General features: G+C 34.0%; 2 protein-coding genes across 2 annotated transcripts in view; one reads left to right on the top strand and one right to left on the bottom strand.

Annotated features, from left to right (window-relative positions):
• Positions 1-907: 907 nt before the first annotated feature.
• LOC145940661 (uncharacterized) overlaps positions 908-18783 on the bottom strand; it is a 96172-nt gene continuing 78296 nt past the window's right edge. Inside the window, exons 3-5 of the mRNA XM_083046056.1 lie at positions 12082-12330; positions 9328-10086; positions 908-6863 (exon numbers count right to left, since the gene is read on the bottom strand). Coding sequence (XP_082902182.1) covers positions 3432-6863; positions 9328-9480 — 3585 coding nt within the window. The 5' untranslated portion in view covers positions 9481-10086; positions 12082-12330 and the 3' untranslated portion in view covers positions 908-3431. The remainder of the gene's footprint in view (positions 6864-9327; positions 10087-12081; positions 12331-18783) is intronic.
• On the top strand, positions 9754-16979 carry LOC145940981 (sodium/potassium-transporting ATPase subunit alpha). The gene is made up of 10 exons (XM_083046689.1): positions 9754-9849; positions 11457-11696; positions 12031-12343; positions 12747-12875; positions 13158-13564; positions 13973-14242; positions 14564-14878; positions 15241-15664; positions 15849-16137; positions 16409-16979. The coding sequence occupies exons 1-10, from the start codon at positions 9754-9756 to the stop codon at positions 16977-16979; spliced, it is 3054 nt and encodes a 1017-aa protein (XP_082902815.1).

Raw genomic sequence — 18783 nt, forward strand, 5'->3', positions numbered from 1 at the left:
CCTTAATCCATCTACATATATATTTAATATATAGTCGCAACAATATGCATTTCTTCCATAAATGAAAGTATAGTTACTGCATAACATATTTTATACATATATATATATATGTAATTAATTAATAGATTATATATTTATGTAATAATAATGATCCAGAATACATGTATTATCCTAAATATAAGAATTATATGTAATGTGTGCGGAATAAAGTCTGTTTTTTATATAAATTTTTCTAATTATATGTTCATCTTCTTGTAACTAATAAAATATCATAATGTATGTATTAGATAATTATACTGTGTATATATACGTAATTATTTTTATTCTCTTACCTATTAGAATATTTATTATTTAAACGAAGATAAAGAGAAAGGATGGAGGACAGGCGTACCAAATCGTCGAGGGCTCTTCTTACATTTACACACCATATACTTTGTATTTCATACATTTCAAATATCTTGCACAGAGTATCGGATAACCTACATGTTATCGTTTTCAAAACTAATTATCGAAATAATTCTGAATATATGATTACACTGTCGTCATATGTATCTAATATTTCATTATCTTTTATGTTCCCAACGTTATAAATGTGCTGATTTGCATCAATAACGTGTATTACAAAAAAAGATTGTGATTATAATACTCAAAAAGATAACGGAATAAAAAGAATGATCAGTTTAATTATGCTAATAGACAATGTGAATCAATTGTCTTCGATTCGTACTAATTTCAGTCAGCACTAAAATCTGCTTAGCGCAATTTTGTCGCCGTGTTTTGGAAATTATAGTAAAATTAGATCTGAAATATATTTTTCTTTTATATATAAATTATTCTAACACGTTTTCATTTATTAATAATAGATATCTTAATTATATATTGTGGATTATAAATGAATTATATATTGATCATTCTTAATGATAGAAAAAAAGTGATTTAATCAATTTAAAGGAAAAAATATTGACGAACAACAACCGGTTGATACAACTGGTTGCATACTGAACTTTAATGCTAAAACAAAGACGAATTTGTCGAATGTAAGAACCATGAGATTTCTTCGTTAGCCAAGGCAAATGTGCAAAAAAGAAGAAATATTGTATATATAATGTATACATTTCTCATGACTTTAGTTTTCGAAAATGGGGACCGATAAAACCATCCAGTGGCTGTCTATATATTTATATACATTTCCTCATTGCAAATGTGCCGAATTAAAGGGTAACACTCTTAACAAGTGTGATCAGCGTTCTTTTTAATCTAGAGAGATCTCTTTATTTCGAAAACAGCATAAATCAATTTTGAAAAATCGAGATATGTTTAAGAAATAAATAAGAGACAAGATCAAGAAGGCATTAAAAGAGTGGAAATTCTCTTTTCAAACCATTCTTTTAGAAAAATAATTATACAATTATGAAAAAAGATAAAATAGAATTCTAAAATAGATCCCCTGACATGCTAATGCGTCAAACCATTAAAGTAATATTAACACATTCGCCATTCTCGAAATAAATGACTCAAACTTACAAGAATCGCTTTACCTTCTTATAATTTTCTTTATAATTTTCAAGCAAAAAAAAAAAAAAAAAAAAAACACGCTGCGCCAGAAAAATTTTGACGTAAATCTTAATGGGATTGACACGATATTATCTTCCGGCCGCAATCATCGAAACGATCGAAACAAAATCATAAAAAGTGATACATTCGAATAAAGTGATTTATTCGAATTAAAAAAATGCAAGATGAGATTCTTCTGTAAAAGCATCTTCACCTGATTAATTCGATTTTCAAATATTGATGTTTAATTACCAGTTATAAATTTTCGTTGCTATCAATCCATCCTGTGCACGATGGAGAATTAAAAATAAAACAAATATATAACATTGCAATTACGAAGCAAGTAATAAATAAAATTTATTTTGCCTGCAAAAATCACTGTTTAAAAAATATTATTACTACATAATTATTAGAGAAACATTAAGTTTTTCTATATAATTATATAATAATAATTATTTCTATTGATGATGTTTTTCTATTAATACTTTAAATATTATTATTACAAAATATATAATTTTATTTTTATAATTTATTATAATTCTCTCTCAGTTCCTGCAAAATTTTAGAGAATATCGAATTTTACAATAAATACTTCTGAAAATTATATTTAAATTTTTATAAGTCTATTATGAGTCTATAAAATTTTTTTTAAATCATCTGTTTTATTTTTAATTCTAATTTTCCATCGTGCAAAAGATGGACTGATAACAAAATTTTATAATTAAATTTATAATTTTATAATTACATTTTATAATATTCGATAACATCATGGAGATAATATTAATATTTTATATATGTATACAAAGCGAATCAATTATGTAAAGACACTTTTACAGAAGAATCTCGTATTTCTTTAAATCAAATACATATGTATATCACTTTTTATAATTTGATTGTTTCGATCGTTTCGGTAATCGCGAATGAAAGATAATAATTGTGTCAATTCCATTAAGATTGTCAAAATTTTTCTGTAGTATTTTTAATTTTTTTGCTTAAAAACTTTAGACTTTATACTTCATGAAGGTGAAGCGATTCTCGTAAGCTCGAATATGACTTTAATTCTTCAAAAAATTTTATAAAAATTTAAATATAATTCTTAGAACTCTATTTATTGTAAAGTTATATCAATATTCCATAACATTTTGCAGACACGGAGAGAAAATTATATTAAATTATAAAGATAAAATTATATAATTTGTAATAATAAAGTAATAACGCTGTAATTGCTATATATTTAAAAAAATCAATATTTATCTAATAATTAGATAATAATAATAATTGAAATTTCGACGAGCTAGAAAGAGCCAGGTATGCGTCAATTTCAAAGAAAATTAATTTGTCATTAAAACTAATTAGTTGTGTACAAATTTTTCTTAGTTCGATATCAATTAAATTAAATCTCTTTAAATTAATTACGTACTCTTTCTAGCCCATTAAAACTTAAATTTGTATTTCACATTGAGAGCCTAAAAAATTTCGTAATAATAATAGTATTTTTAAACATAATAATTTAAAATTTTATTTTTTAATAAAGTGATTTTAAGATGTCTTTTGCATACAAAATTAATTATATTGCAATGTTATATTACTTGCTTCATAACTGCAATATTATATTATCTGTTTTGTATTTTGTTGGTACAACTATTATATAAACAACATCAATCCAGCAATAATACGCGCCATAATCGCGCGAGATGTTAATATTGACGTTACTCAAACAAACTAAACAACGCGATTGTTTATTGATAATATCAAAATTAATTACCAATAATGCGAGAGACTTCGGACATCTAGCAAATTCAAGAGTACGATTTTTTTATTTGACGCAGCATTTCAATGAAATAGACAAACGAGTAAAATAGAGAATCAAACCTCTCTTAACCTTCCATTTGCGAAAGTTTGTCTTCCAGGCTGTCCTGACTGTCGTTGGCATCGGTCAGATTGATGGTGTCGTTGGTTTGCGACAGCTCAATAACAGAATCGCTCAGGTTATCGCTCGTCGATTTCTGCACCTCCAGCACGTCATTCGACGACTCGAAAATCGTCTCGGAAAGATCCTGGGTGTCCAGCGACAAAGGTTCGCCCTCGGACGGCTCAGACTGATTCTCTCCTTGCGTAATGCTCACCTGTACAGGCTCTTCCACTTCGGGATCCAACTTAATTTCCTCCTGCGCGACCTCAACTTCCGTCGTAGTCTCCTGCTTGACACTGTCCTCGTTACAATCCATCTGCATATCGCAGTCTTGGCCAATCTGCTCGTCAACCTCCATCGGTGAGTCGGTTGTCTCCAGCTTCGCAGGCACATTTGATGTGTTTATATCTGATGCCGCGATGCCGGAAATTTGCGTGAGGTTGCTCAGCACAGTCTCTTGCATCTTCACCACGTTGTCGGTAGTCTCCAGGATGCTGCACAATTCGCGACTCATCTCCTCCACTTCCGACGTTTCGCCAGGTTTTACGATCATGTAACGCTTGTTCGAATATACCTTGTTGCTCGAAATCGTCGGACCCTTCTTCGAGGCCGGTGTGCTGTTTGTGGTAGTAGTGTTGAAGCTGCTGCTGCCGCTGCTGCTGGTGGTGATTGTCGTCGTTGTTTTCGACGCGTTTTGGATTTCCTTCTGAACATTCTCCAATGTCTCTTCTACGGTAGATTTCTCTTCATCCTTCATTGATTCTTGCTCAACGTCATTCTTTACTTCTTGAGTCGGATTAATCTTCGTCGTTTCTGTTTCCACATCGTCATTGTATTCTCGCTCCTCGTCATATATGCTCTGCTTCCGTTTCACGAATACCCTCTTGAGCGGCAGCTGCTGCTCATCTTCGGATTCATCGTGCCGTTCCGGCAACATCTCATCAATCACCTCGTAATCTTGCTGCGCCTTCCTTGCTTGAAGCTCCTCGATTTTCAACCTCTGTTGCTCGACTCGCTTCTCCAGTTGTTCCAGTTTCTCCTTGGTCTCCTGATCCTGACCTGAGGAAATCACCTGCGTCTTCTGCGAAGAGATCGAGCTCTTCGGCGTGCTTATAGCTCCGCTGCTGGGCGAGGTGGAGGTCTTCAGCTCAAATTTCTCGTTCAGAATGCTGGTATCGGCTGCTTTTTGACGTTGCTCCGTGGATTGCAGTACCGCTTGCATCAAGCTGCTTTGATTTTTGTCGTACGGTCGCTTCACCACTACTCTCTTCACTACGTTGCCAGTCGGTAATTTCGCCAATTCTGCAGGATCTATCGCCGTGCCGTCCGGATTCATGATGACTTCGCGGGTAGTATCGCCCTGCCGAATGATTCTACGAACAATCACGCGCTTAACTTTGTGCGAGCCCGGAGTGCCACTTATGCTGGTGTCTCCATCCTTGATACCGGATGTGCTGACCGGTGTTGCTTCACTACTGCTTCCTCCCGCTGGCTTCCTCAGCACGATTCTTTTAATCACTTTAACCGTATTAACGGCTTTCGGAGTAGACGTAACAATCTCTGTCTTATCGTTATCCTTGCGAGTCTCCTGAGATGCAGTTTGCGATCTCGTCACTGGTGATGATGCGTCTTTAGACTGATCCTGACCGGGGGATTGCTGATGCTTCAACGGAATCTTGTGTTCCTTAAATACAGAGGCAACGATCTTCTGCACCTGCTCCTCGGTCTCGTCTACGCGGCCGCTCTTGACATTATCATCCTTGCTCTGTGACGAAGAACCTTTCAAATTGCTCTGAGAACCGGTAGCAGCGCCCTGCTTCACGGTCTTTTGCTCTTGAATATCTCGACGTTGGATCGGCATCAAAGTCTTGATGGTCTTCTTCACCATATTACCGTCCTTGCCGCGGACGTAGACCACCTGGTGTTCCTTGCGCTCTTCCTTCTCCTGCTTTTCGGGTTTCTCTTCCTTCTCTTCTCTATCATCATCTTCTTCTTCCTCCTCTTCACTCTCCGAAGGTCTAGGCGGCTTCGGCAGTTTCTTCGCAATATATGCCGGCGGTGTGTAGTCGTCGTCCGAGTACTGATCCTCTTCTTCGTCCTCTTCTTCCTCCGAATCTAGCTCGATGGACTTGTTTTTGTTGTCGGGCTGCAGACCGTCCGGGCCCATCTTCTCGCCCGCCTCAATGTGCTGCTTGATATGAGTGACATAGTCGGCGCGATTACGACAGGACTCCTGGCAGACGTCGCATGTGAGACCCATTCCCGTGCGCTTCGTGTGCGTCAGCTGATGCACTTCCAAACTCTCTTTACGCTTAAACGCCTTACCGCAATCCTCACACACGTGACGTTTCTCGACGGAGTGGGTGCGCATGTGTCTCGTCAAATGATGCGACAGCAAGAACGTGCGCGGGCACAGTTTACACATGAATGGCCGGTGACCGGCGTGCGTGGATAGATGTCGAGCTAATTTAGTGCTAGTGTGGAAGGCTTCCTTGCAGTAGTCGCAAACGAATGTCTTATCCTCACTGTGCTGCATCTCATGCCGTTCCAAGCCCTGTTTGTACTGGAAGCGCTTGTTGCAGATGTTGCATTGGAACGGTTTATCCTTTTTGTGCATCGCATCCTCGTGCTTCTCGAGTTCCTCCGTAGTGAAGAATTCGCGATCGCAATGCTGGCAAGCGTAGCGAGCCTCATCCCGATGCACCTTCTCGTGACGTTGCAGCAAGTTCAGCCGCGAGAATTGCTTCTGGCAGACCGAGCACGAGAACGGCTTCTCCTCCGAATGTGTACTCATATGCTTGCCAAGGTCATATTTGGTGAAGAAGTGCCGTTCGCACTCGGTGCACTTGTAGTTGCGATCGCGATGCGCGCGCTGAATGTGCAACGCCAGAGCTTGACGCAGGGGGAATGTGCGATCGCACTGATCACACGCGTGCACTCTGATCTCTCCGGGCTCTAGTTTCCTCTCTTCCTTGGTATTGTTTGCCCTTTCTTCTTCCTGTTCCTCACCCTCGCTGCCTCCGTCCTGTTCCTCTTCGTAAAGATCATGACGCTCGTTAGACTTCTCTTTCTTTTCATTCTGTCTTTCCCTTTCTCTTTCTCTTTCCCTCTCTCTAGTCTCGCGTCTCTCTCTGGTCTCTCTCTGGTTATCGTTATCAGAACGTGGCTTCTTGGCGCTGTCATGTGGCGATCTAGTTTCAGCAGGTCTCTTAGTGCCGATCTCTACCGGTGGATCGTTGGGGATGGGTGGAAAGGGTCTGGGCAATACCCCAGACAGAGGATAGTCTCGCAACGCTTCGTCAGCCTTCTTGCATTGCAATTTGAATTTATACGAGCGGTCCAGATTCCAACGACACATGCTGCAAATCATTTGTGGCATCCCATCCGCGGCGTAAACCTGTCGAAAATAAGTTTGCGAAAGTTCGTTAACGATGAGATCTTCATATGTCGGGAATCCGGAAAGGAGTTTCTTCGGCATTGGAGATGCAGGAGAGGTTTCATTGCTGATCGATTTCGTAAAGCTTATAAATTTCAGGAGATGTAGGAGAGGTTTCATTGCTGAGCATATCAATTTCGTAAAGCTTATAAATTTAAAGTTATGTGATATATAATATACAAACGTACAGAATTATATTAAAACTGTATATGTGTATAATACACACATAAAATTAATTAAATTTATCTCACTCCATTGATTTGAAAAGATACTTTATTTGGAAGAAATTGTAAGAGAAATAACATAATATGTATTATATCTAAACAAAGATCATTTTCTTATTTAATCATTCAAGAATAAAATAAATAAAAAATTTTATTATTTATTTTATTCTTTAATGATTAAATAAGAAAATGATCTTTGTTTAGATATAATACATATTATGTTATTTCTCTTACAATTTTTTCCAAATAAAATATCTTTTCAAATCAATGGAGTAAAATAAATCTAATTAATTTTATGTGTAAAAACAAATTTAGTATATCAAATAAAAGTTTTATAAGGCAAATAGGAATTGTAGATGAAAAGAAATAATAGTTATAATTTCTTTTCATCTACAATTCCTATTTGCCTTATAAAACTTTTATTTAGATAAAATTTTTTATAATTGTAAATAAATAATATGTATAGAATATACGAATGTGTAATTCTTAAAAAATTATGTATATATAAATTACACATCATATATATCATATAAAATATAAGAATTTATACAAATATTATAAAAATTAAAAAATCAATTATATTATTGAGATTTCATTAAATTATACATCAAAAATCAAATCAATATCATATTAAAGATCAAGTATCATTTCAATAATCAAATATAGTATATCAATAATCAAATATAGTAAAATATATAACATATACAGCAGTTAAAAAATGATATAGAGATAAATGAAATTGCAACATTCAATTAACAGATACATATACAATAGCAAACACACATTAATAAAATGTAAGAAATGCATGGTTTAAATTATTAGAGATAAGAAAGAATAAAATATCTCTTTAACAAATTATTAGATAAAGTAAATTTGATTTTCTATTTATTGTGCGCAAATTTTCAATATCCACACTTAGATATAAAAAATATATATCATAAGCGATGAATATATGAATAAATGAGATTGCAACATTCAATTAACAAATACATATACAAAGCAAACACACATTAATAAAATGTAAGAAATGCATGGTTTAAATTATTAGAGACAAGAATGAATAAAATATCTCTTTAACAAATTATTAGATAAAGTAAATATGATTTTCTATTTATTGCGCAAATTTTCAATATCCACACTTAGATATAAAAAATATATATCATAAAGTGATGAATATATGAATAAATGAGATTGCAGCATTCAATTAACAGATACATATACAATAGCAAACACACATTAATAAAATGTAAGAAATGCATGGTTTAAATTATTAGAGACAAGAATGAATAAAATATCTCTTTAACAAATTATTAGATAAAGTAAATATGATTTTCTATTTATTGTGCGCAAATTTTCAATATCCACACTTCGATATAAAAAATATATATCATAAAGTGATGAATATATGAATAAATGAGATTGCAGCATTCAATTAACAGATACATATACAATAGTAAACACACATTAATAAAATGTAAGAAATATGCATGGTTTAAATTACTTATAAGAATAAATAAAATATCTCATTAACAAATTATTAGATAAAGTATTAAAGCGATGAATATATGAATAAATAAATATATTTTATCATTAAATCGGTGCTCAATTTAAAGTTATAAAAATTCATTAAATAAAATGAATTAAAAAACACATGAATAATAAAAATAATATACTTTACTAACAGGACCAGTGAGAAATAAGGTTAGTTTATAAAAATTATAAAAATTTCATTGAATAAAATAAACATTTTTACTTTTAAACTGTTTACTTACTAATGTAAACTTTCATGAAGAATTCTAAATGCAAGGTAGAGAAGAACAAATAAGAGTACATCCAGATAAAGGAGATAAAAAGAATTTAGCGCGGGAAGAGTCGATCATGCGTTGCGTCCTCTCCTCGTAAACTCTGACGTCAAGACGCCAGATCAGCCGGCAATTTTACTGTCCACGTTACCGATGTCACCACGCAGTCTCAATCCTCTATTCCCTCCCAACACAACAAACACCCCCCTTCGACTCGTATAACCCCCTATCTCATTCTCATTCATCGCTTCTAAATTCGAAATTCTCGATATAAGGATGGAGAGGGATGAGAGACTTGGGACAGCAAAAAGCGCGGTCATAAAAAATCGAGATATCGACTCGATGTCGCGGAGGAGATTATATATCAGGGGGGGGCAGGGGGAGGGGGGGGGCACTCACCTCGATGGCGACGCAGGACATGATCTGCAACGTGAGCGGCACCTGGAACGGCTTGTTGTGGTCGCGCTCGTAGATGAAGCTCAACGGCTCTGCTTCCGTCAGGCAAAAACGGCAGACGCGCCGCGAGCGCAGCGGCGACGGTCTATTCTCCATGTTTTCAGCAGCGGCTCCTCCGCTTCGACGACGGCGTGGCCCGCCTTCCCTCGGCGCTCGCAACTCTACTCGGAAAAGCCACGGGGGAACGTTGGCGTACTTGTTTTCGCGCGGGCAACTCACGGCTGGTTACTCCCCCGATTTGTTCGCTCGCCAGCCAGCTCGCTCGTTCGCTCGCTCGACTCGCTCGACGACGCCGAGCGTCGGTAAGCGTCGCGTCGCGCACTTCTTCTCACCGGAGTATAGCGAGTATCGCTGCCACGGCGCTATATAATGGCGGACAATCGCGGAACAGATTGGCCAAAAGTCGCGTGCCTCTCCTGCTGCTGCTGCTGCGTAGAGAAGACGCCGTCTGACTCTGGACAGCGGGTCTTTGCCCAGTGGCGCCGCGCAAACGTCGCCGGATAGCGAGGAGCGAAAAACTTGCGCGGTCAATAAAATAGGAAACGTTTGTCGCCGATCGATCGAGCAGGGCGATTAGTGTGAGTTTATTTGACAAGAGATGGCGCGATCATACTCTTATTTGTGGCATAGAAAGATTGTAGCGGACCAGTGTATTCGCGCTATTGCGCGTATGCACATACGAATTTTATTTGTACGTTCTTTCTGAAATAAAATTGTTTTCTTTTATTTTAATAATGAGAATTGTATAATATGTAGTAAAGATTTTTTATATGATTATTAATTATTTATGTATAGTTATTAATTATTGAAATTATTAAAATATTAAATAATTTAAATATTAAATAATTATTAAAATAACAATAATATTTTATATATTATATTAATTTCTTAATTACTTATTATTTGATATAAATCTAAAAATTTTTATATAATTTATATCTTACGTAATATATATATATATATATATATATAATAGCGACATATATCTTTTATATCTACACTGACAATGAGAGAATTTTCTCTTAGAATTTATCCTGAAAATCATGTGATAATCGTGGAACAACATGGTATGGAAAGAATTTTATAAGAATTTCTTTGATTAATATTTATCACAATAAAAATAATAATATCTATCACAATAAAATATAAAACATATTTAATTTTACTAAACTGCATAGTAAAATTAATCAAACATATTTTATATTTTATTGTAATAGATATTATTATTTATATTGTGATAAATATTAATCAGAGAAATTCTCATAAAATTTTTTCCATACTATATTGTCCCACGATTATCATAATTTTTAAGGTAATTTTTAAGGTATTCTAAGAGAAAATTTCTCTGTGTGCAGATATATCGCCTTATATATATATATTCTTATATTTAAATTTAAGATATCTATTTTTTAAGGAAAAAAAGACGCAATATTTTGTATAACTGTTATGCAACTAACATGAATAAATGAATAGAATACAATAAATAATGCACATTTTCATAGATAATGAAAAAAAATCTCCTAATTAAATTAATTAACTTCTATCGTAAATGTGTCTCACTTCAAATTATTTGAACGAAATAAAAATGAATAAATTATTATTCATAAGAATTATGACAACTAAATGAATAATTGTGTGTTAATGTTAAAATATAAAAATATAAAAATATTTTTAATCTATATAAAAATAATTTTTCTATAATTTCTTATTCTGCTAATTTTGTATCATTTTGTGTATTTTTAAGCATAAGAATAGTGTCCATTTCATTATGTTATCGATTAAATTATTTAACAAATTTATGATAAAATAGAAAAAAGTAAAAGGTTTTCTCTTTTTTTTTCTTTTCTTTTCATTGATTCCAGAAGATAGCAATTGAAGACAAATCGATTATCAAGCTTGCTACGATTTAACTTCACGCACGTGTCTGTTTCATTACACGTTTTAAAGATGCATATTTTAATTTTGACAATATGTACTCTTTTATATTTAATTAAATTTTAAAGACATTTTATTTTTAATACATGATTTTACTCGCGGTTTGAAATATGTGGCGATTTTTATGTAAATCGCAGCGACAATACAATCGCGATTTGGATGCTCTTCGCCGAGATATCGACACAAACGTGCATATTCAACCAGCAGAGGATCTATTGGAAAGTCTGCAAGTGGATCCTACACAGGGTTTATCAACGATTATTGCGAAAGATCGTTTGCGAGATCAAGGACTAAATGCACTGACCCCGCCGAAGAGACCCTCGGAGATCCTAAAGATTTTGCATCACTGCTGCGGAGGATTCGCTTTGCTAACATGGGTGACAATTTTCGGAAATTTTCAACTATCTCATGCAAGCGCGTATTTTTAGAAGAAATTAAATTTAGAAGAAAGAAATTAAATTGAAATAAAAAAAATATCTTTGGCAAATATATTTCTGGCAATTTCCTTGTCTCGCGCATTGTTTAAGAGTCACAGAAATTTTTATTTTTTGAAATAATCTTTATATCTCATCTCTATTCTTTTATTTTTTTTTGCATTCTTATTATATAAATATATTTCTTAATTTTGTAAAAATCTTATTTATGTAAAAATTAAATCTAAAGTTTAAAGAAAGACTTTCAAAGATTCATCAAAATGTGACAAATTTCAAGGTGGCTGCGACTTTATGCTTTGGCAATTATTTTCTGGAGTTGGAAACTTACGGTGAAGCGTCCGAGTATCATCTCTGGCTTGGTCTGGTCCTGATCCTGCTGATCCTGGTTACCGGCATGTTTAGTTATTATCAGGACTTTAAGAGCTCACGCATCATGGACTCGTTTTTGCAAATGGTACCGCAATGGGCCAAGGTTTTGCGAGACGGCGAGAAAAAGGAGCTATCAGTGACCGAGCTGGTGGTCGGGGACATCGTCCTGCTGGAGACCGGTGACCGGGTGCCCGCTGATATTAGAATCCTGGAATGTCAAGGTGAGATGAGGTGAGATTCTGCCACCACACAGACAGCATGAGACTTCTTGTTTCCTTGTGAATAAAAAAACAAGAATCTCCTTTCTCCTCGTTCGATCGACACTCGCGTCGATTTCTCGTTTTATTCAATCTTTTATCGAAAAAAGATAGAGAAGTATTATTTGGAAAAAACATATATACATATAAACGCGAAATTGTATATTATTGAAGAAATTCAATTTTTAAAGAATTAATATATTCTTCTAATTATTGATAAAATATCGCAATACAAAAGAATTAACCAACTCTTCTAGAATTTCGCTTTAATATAGTATACCGTATATATAGCATAAAATTCTAAATTTTGTCGTTTAATTAAATATTTATTTAATTCATTAATTAAATACTTTTCGTTTTAACGAAGGTTTGAAGGTCGACAATGCATCGATTACGGGTGAATCGATACCATTGATACGAACAGCTAATATTCCTCAAACCGGAAATATTATTCACGCGAAAAATATGGTATTCTTCTCCACAAACATCGTGGAAGGTACTGTATAAAGAAATAAAAGCTTTTTACTAAAATAAAATGCAATTTAAGGAGAAAAAAAGAGAATCTGTAAAAATATACAAGCACATATAGCACAAAGCATATACAGAATGTTGATAAATTTTTTATTCAATTAAATTGTTTTATTTTTTATTTTATTTTAAGAAGTGTGTTAAATAATTAATCTAAAAAATTTCGCTGGGCAATTTTTACACCGCTAAAAGTTTTTATTCGATTCAAATAAATTTTCACCATTGTCAAGTTAGTCGTCATTTATTTAAGGTGTCGGAAAAGGCGTTGTAGTGGCTTGCGGCGATCATACCGTGATGGGAAGAGTGGCCAAGCTAACTTCGAGACTATCATCTCGACCTACGCCGCTCTCCAAGGAGATTCATCGTTTTATGAAAATAATCTCGTGCTGGGCCGTCTTTCTAGGGGTTTCGTTCTTCTCCATATCCGTAGCAATGAATTACAATTGGGTCGACTCGGTCGTGTTTCTGATCGGCATCATCGTGGCGAACATGCCGGAGGGCATTATCGCCACGATGACGGTCAGTCTGACCTTGACCGCCAAGAGGATGGCCAACAAGAACTGCTTGGTAAAGAATCTCGAGGCTATCGAAACCCTGGGATGCACCGCCGTTATTTGCAGCGACAAGACCGGCACCCTCACGCAAAATAAGATGACTGTACGATCGATTTTCTTTTTTTTTTATATTGAAAAAATCTTTTGCAGAAATATATCTATGTGTGATTCTTTATCATTTACATATTACGATTAACATATATTTTATTTATGTTATATAATTATTCTATTATATTTGTAATCAATTAATATTCTATTAGATTAATTATCACACATTCACGTCTTATTTATTTTTTTTACTGCACTCTTATACAGTAGACACAATTTTTTACTAGTCCTGCGTTTTGTTTTATCTATATTTTATTTTGAATATGTTTCTCTTTGCAACGAGTAAAGATTGCACGGTGTGTTATTCTTTATGTAATCAACGTTTCTCTCGCCTCGACATCCATCTTTTAATGTTTCGAGTGTACGATCGAATTTCTTTCATCATGCGATTGCGCGACTTCAGGTACGACACGTGTGGTACGACGGCCAGCTGTGCGAGGTGATGGCGTCGGACACGTGGCGGAAATATGCCAGCAGCCCGGGTTTTGAGAATTTAGCCAGAGTGACGAGTCTCTGTAATCGCGCGCAATGGGCACCGATGCCAAATGAAGACAAATTTTTGGCGTTGAATAAAAGGAAGATCCTGGGAGATGCTTCAGACGCGGCTTTGCTGAGATGCATGGAGATCCTCGTGAAAGGGGGAGCTAATTCCTTCAGGAAGGATTATGTCAAGGTGAACATGCCCGATCGATTGCGCAAGAAATTGAAATTATTATTTAAAATATCATAATTGTAAATATTTTTAAAATATATAACAAATGTCAGCTCTTTAAATTTTAAATGTAATTCAATAGATTTTATTAATTTTTCATTTTCAATTTAATTCAAAGAGATTTTAAATTGGACTTTTCGATTTATTTGAATAAATTTTATTTTTAATTTAGAATTTTTAAGTTATAATTAATCCTAATAAATCCTACGCAATTAAAATAAAAAATTTATATATATATGGTTATTAATATTTTTATGATATGAGACTTAAATGAATTTTTAGATATTGGAGATTCCCTTCAATTCGACAGACAAGTTCCAAGCGAACGTGCACTTCTTTCGCGGCAAACATCTCGTGTGTTTCAAAGGTGCTCCCGAACGAGTTTTGGAGCGTTGCTCAACTGTGGCATTCGGTAACGAAACTAAGATTCTGGACGAGGAGACAAGAATAGCGTACACAAAATCCTGCTACATTCTGGCGAACAATGGAGAACGCGTTCTCGGCTTTGCCGATCTCGAACTCTCGACCGAAATCTTTCCCGTAGATTATCACTTTGAAGCCGATACTCCGAATTTTCCGCTTGAAAACTTGAGATTAGTATGTATCTCAATTCGCATCCTTTTAACAAATTTACTAAGCGTGGACTTTAAATTTTTTATTTTGAAACAATTTTTTATTATAAAACCTAAACATAAAAAGTCTTTGAATAATAAAATCTTATTTTTGCAACAAGAAATATTTCAAACCGAAAGACTGAATATTTAAAAATCTTAGGAAATGAAATCTGATTTTTAAGATCAGAAGTGTTTTTAGTACTTAAAAATATCTCGAGGATTAAACTTTTTTGTATGAATATTGATATTATCTAAAAATTTTTAATCTAATTCTTGGAAAAAAAAAATTCTAATTTATCTTTAATTTAAATTTTCTTAATTAACGGAATGTATTTCATTCTTTAGATCGGCCTGATCTCCATGATGGATCCACCGCGGCCAACTGTTCCTGATGCCGTGTACAAGTGTCGTCGCGCCGGCATCAAGGTCATGATGGTGACCGGCGATCATCCCGACACCGCCAAGGCAATCGCCAAGTACGTTGGCATCATCACAGACCACGATGACAATGACAGTCCCAACAACGATTCCAGAAAACGCCACATCGTAGTGACGGGTTCCCAGTTGCGAGATCTATTACCGGAGCAGCTGGACCAGCTGATCAAAAGATATCAGGAAATTGTCTTCGCTAGAACGTCGCCAGTGCAGAAACTACAGATCGTTGAGAGCTGTCAACGATTGCATCTGATCACTGCGGTCACCGGTGACGGTGTCAACGATTCCCCGGCTCTGAAGAAGGCCGACATCGGCATCGCCATGGGCATCGCAGGTGTTAATTTGTATTTTTCATAAAAATATAGATGCACAGAAGATATAAAAATGTCTCTATTAAGATGCGAGAAAGTATCATTGAAAATTTATCAGAGTTCAAAGAGAATCACGCGTTTGAATTCTTTAATTCTAGTCAACAATCGCACCATCTCACGTGATCTAACTTTAATTGTGATTGTCAGGATCCGATGTGAGCAAACAGGTGGCGGATTTGATATTATTGGATGACAATTTCGCATCCATAGTGACAGGCATCGAAGAAGGCCGACGGATCTTTGACAATTTGAAATCGAGCATCGCGTACACGTTAGCGAGCAACGTGCCGGAAATAACGCCTTTTCTAGCGTTTGTCGTCTTCGGAATTCCCTTGCCACTTGGCGTGATTTGTATCTTATGCATCGATCTGGGAACGGATATGTGGCCCGCGATTTCTTTAGCTTACGAAAAGTCTGAATCAGACATTATGTTGAGGTATTAAATTATGTATCAAATGTAAAAACAAAATTTATTTCGATATTAAAGAATTAGTAGTATTTTTAAGTTATAAACATTTAAGATTTTACAAAACTCCTTAAAAATTCTATTCTTCGTTTAATTCAGAATAAATTTAAATTAATCAAAATTTAATTCAAGATTTAAATTACATAAAAATGTCTCTGAAATTAAATGTCAAATAAGATACACCTAAATATTAAATTATCTAATTTTATCTCTTCTCTCTCTCTTCTTATTAATTTCTCAGAAAACCTAGGATACCTCACAGCGATCATTTAGTCAGCCGACGTTTGATTTTCATGGCATACGGCCAGATTGGCGTAATCGAGGCGTGCGCGGGTTTCTTCACTTATTTCGTGGTAATGGCGGAACATGGTTTTCTACCAAAACGATTACTGGGTCTAAGACCGCAGTGGGACAGTCCAGCAGTGAACGACCTGGAGGACAGTTTCGGTCAAGAATGGACCTACGAGCAACGCAAGATTCTCGAATACACCTGCCATACCGCCTTCTTCGTCAGCATCGTGATCGTCCAATTGACAAACGCGATGGTCTGCAAGACTCGTCGCAACTCATTGCTGCGCCAAGGTATGAACAACTGGACTCTGAATCTAGGTCTGCTCCTTGAGATCATTTTGGCCTGCCTGGTGTGTTACGCGCCCTACATGGACCGCATCCTGAAGACGTACCCTCTAAAACTGGAGTGGTGGCTACCCGGAATACCATACGCTATCATCATTCTGATTTACGAGGAACTGAGAAAGTGGTGGATCAGAAGAAACCCGGACGGCTGGTGGGATAAAGAAACCTCATACTAGGTGAGATAGAGAGAAATACCGCATAAGAAACAAATGGAGATTGAAAAGAGTAAAGAAACGATTAATCTAATCTTTTCAAAAATTCGAACATATTGATCTGAAACCTTAGATAAATATAATTAAAAAAGTAATTATTATTAATGGCAGAATTATTTTTTAATGTTACGTTTTAATTTTTAATTTGCAAAATTTTTTGTCTGTACAAATTTAATAATATTTGTTTAATTTTGAAATATTGATGCAATTATAATATAATATAATATTTTGGATATATAAATATTTGTTTTTACAAGTTGTTTTCAAATAAATAGTATCTAAGGAATAAGATCTATTTATGTTGTTGAAAGAGATGTAAGAAAGATGTTGCAATATTACATTCTCTGACAAGATGCATCAAACAAAAAAAATAATTGTTTCTAAATGGCAACCTTTCGCGACTCTATATTTTCCATAGTCGTGATCATACTCGAGATTACGATGAAAGCAACTCTTCACCTTTCTAAATAAATTACCGCAAATAATAATCATACATCAACAAAATGTGTTCGTGAAATTATAATGATATTGACAAAATCAAAATCTTTATCGACAATTTCAAAATGTATAATTAATAATATACATTACAATACATAAATGTACAATAATATATCTCGAATATTTAACGCAATTAAGTGAATTGCCTTATTAAATTACTAAACATATATTTCAGAATATATTTTTGAATAATTTTTCATTCCATTTTTTCATTTGAAAATAATTTAAAAATGAAAAAAATTAATTGATTAATATTTTATGTCTATCTTATATTCATCTATTGATATTAAAAGCTCAATAAATTTGACAACAAATGAATTGATAATTACGACCTTAATTGTTAATAAAAATTGCTTAAATAAATTTAAAAAAGAATAAAAACTTCTTAAACAAAGCTTAATTTGTAAAGCAATAAATAAAAACGTTATTATCATTGATTCAGTAGTATTATTATTCGTTCATCTCAAAATTGCTACATAACAAGTAACAATATGAATACGAAAACTGAAAGCAAGAGGAGAAGAAACTGGAATTTCATGTCGTTTTTTCGAGAGACATTTGCATCCTAAAAATATCTTAGAGGCAAATGAATGCTAAGATTATCTTTTTCGAGATTATACTGTTTATATATAGATATAATCTATAGAGTATTCTCCACGTGTGATATGCGTTGTTTACATTTTACTTTGTGAATTTGCATTGTACACAAATTAATATTTTTCAATGTTTAATTAGATTTAATAAAATTTTTAACTGAATATTTTCCTATATAAAAGTACGAATTACATATATAATACGTATATATAATTAAAAATAATTTAGCAAAATAAAAAATATATAAAATATATTCTAATTAATTTATATACATGTAATATTATAGAAATGTATATTATTAATTACATTTGAAAATTATCGATAAAGATTTTGTCAATATCATCACAATTTCGCGAAATATTTCACGAATACACTTTGTTGATGTATGATATACAAAAGTCAGTGTATGTATAAATGTTTATTTTGAGATGACTATTGATTAAACTTGATGTCAGTAAAAATATAGTCGATCAAATATTTGCCAATGCTTTCAATGTATAATTTGTACATAATATACAACTCACAAGATGATCTGAAAAGTGATTAGTGTGTCAGAGTTTAATGTACTAGCAAATATACGTATATGTATGTGTACGTATAAAAGATTGGCAGTTCTCCATAGAATTCTATGTAGTCACCAAGTGTTGTAACTTCATGGAGGGTAAAGTGGGGGCCG

The sequence above is a fragment of the Prenolepis imparis genome, unplaced genomic scaffold (genome assembly GCF_030444845.1).
Source record: "Prenolepis imparis isolate NDT839.2.m4 unplaced genomic scaffold, iyPreImpa1.0 SCAF_9, whole genome shotgun sequence".
Taxonomy (NCBI): domain Eukaryota; kingdom Metazoa; phylum Arthropoda; class Insecta; order Hymenoptera; family Formicidae; genus Prenolepis; species Prenolepis imparis.

Excerpts from the sequence above, each read along its gene's own strand:
- LOC145940981 (XM_083046689.1), top strand. The coding sequence starts at position 9,754 with ATGGCGGACAATCGCGGAACAGATTGGCCAAAAGTCGCGTGCCTCTCC. Across the intron at positions 14,879-15,240 it reads CGCTTGAAAACTTGAGATTA|ATCGGCCTGATCTCCATGAT; the intron begins GTATGTATCTCA and ends TTCATTCTTTAG. Across the intron at positions 16,138-16,408 it reads GAATCAGACATTATGTTGAG|AAAACCTAGGATACCTCACA; the intron begins GTATTAAATTAT and ends TTAATTTCTCAG.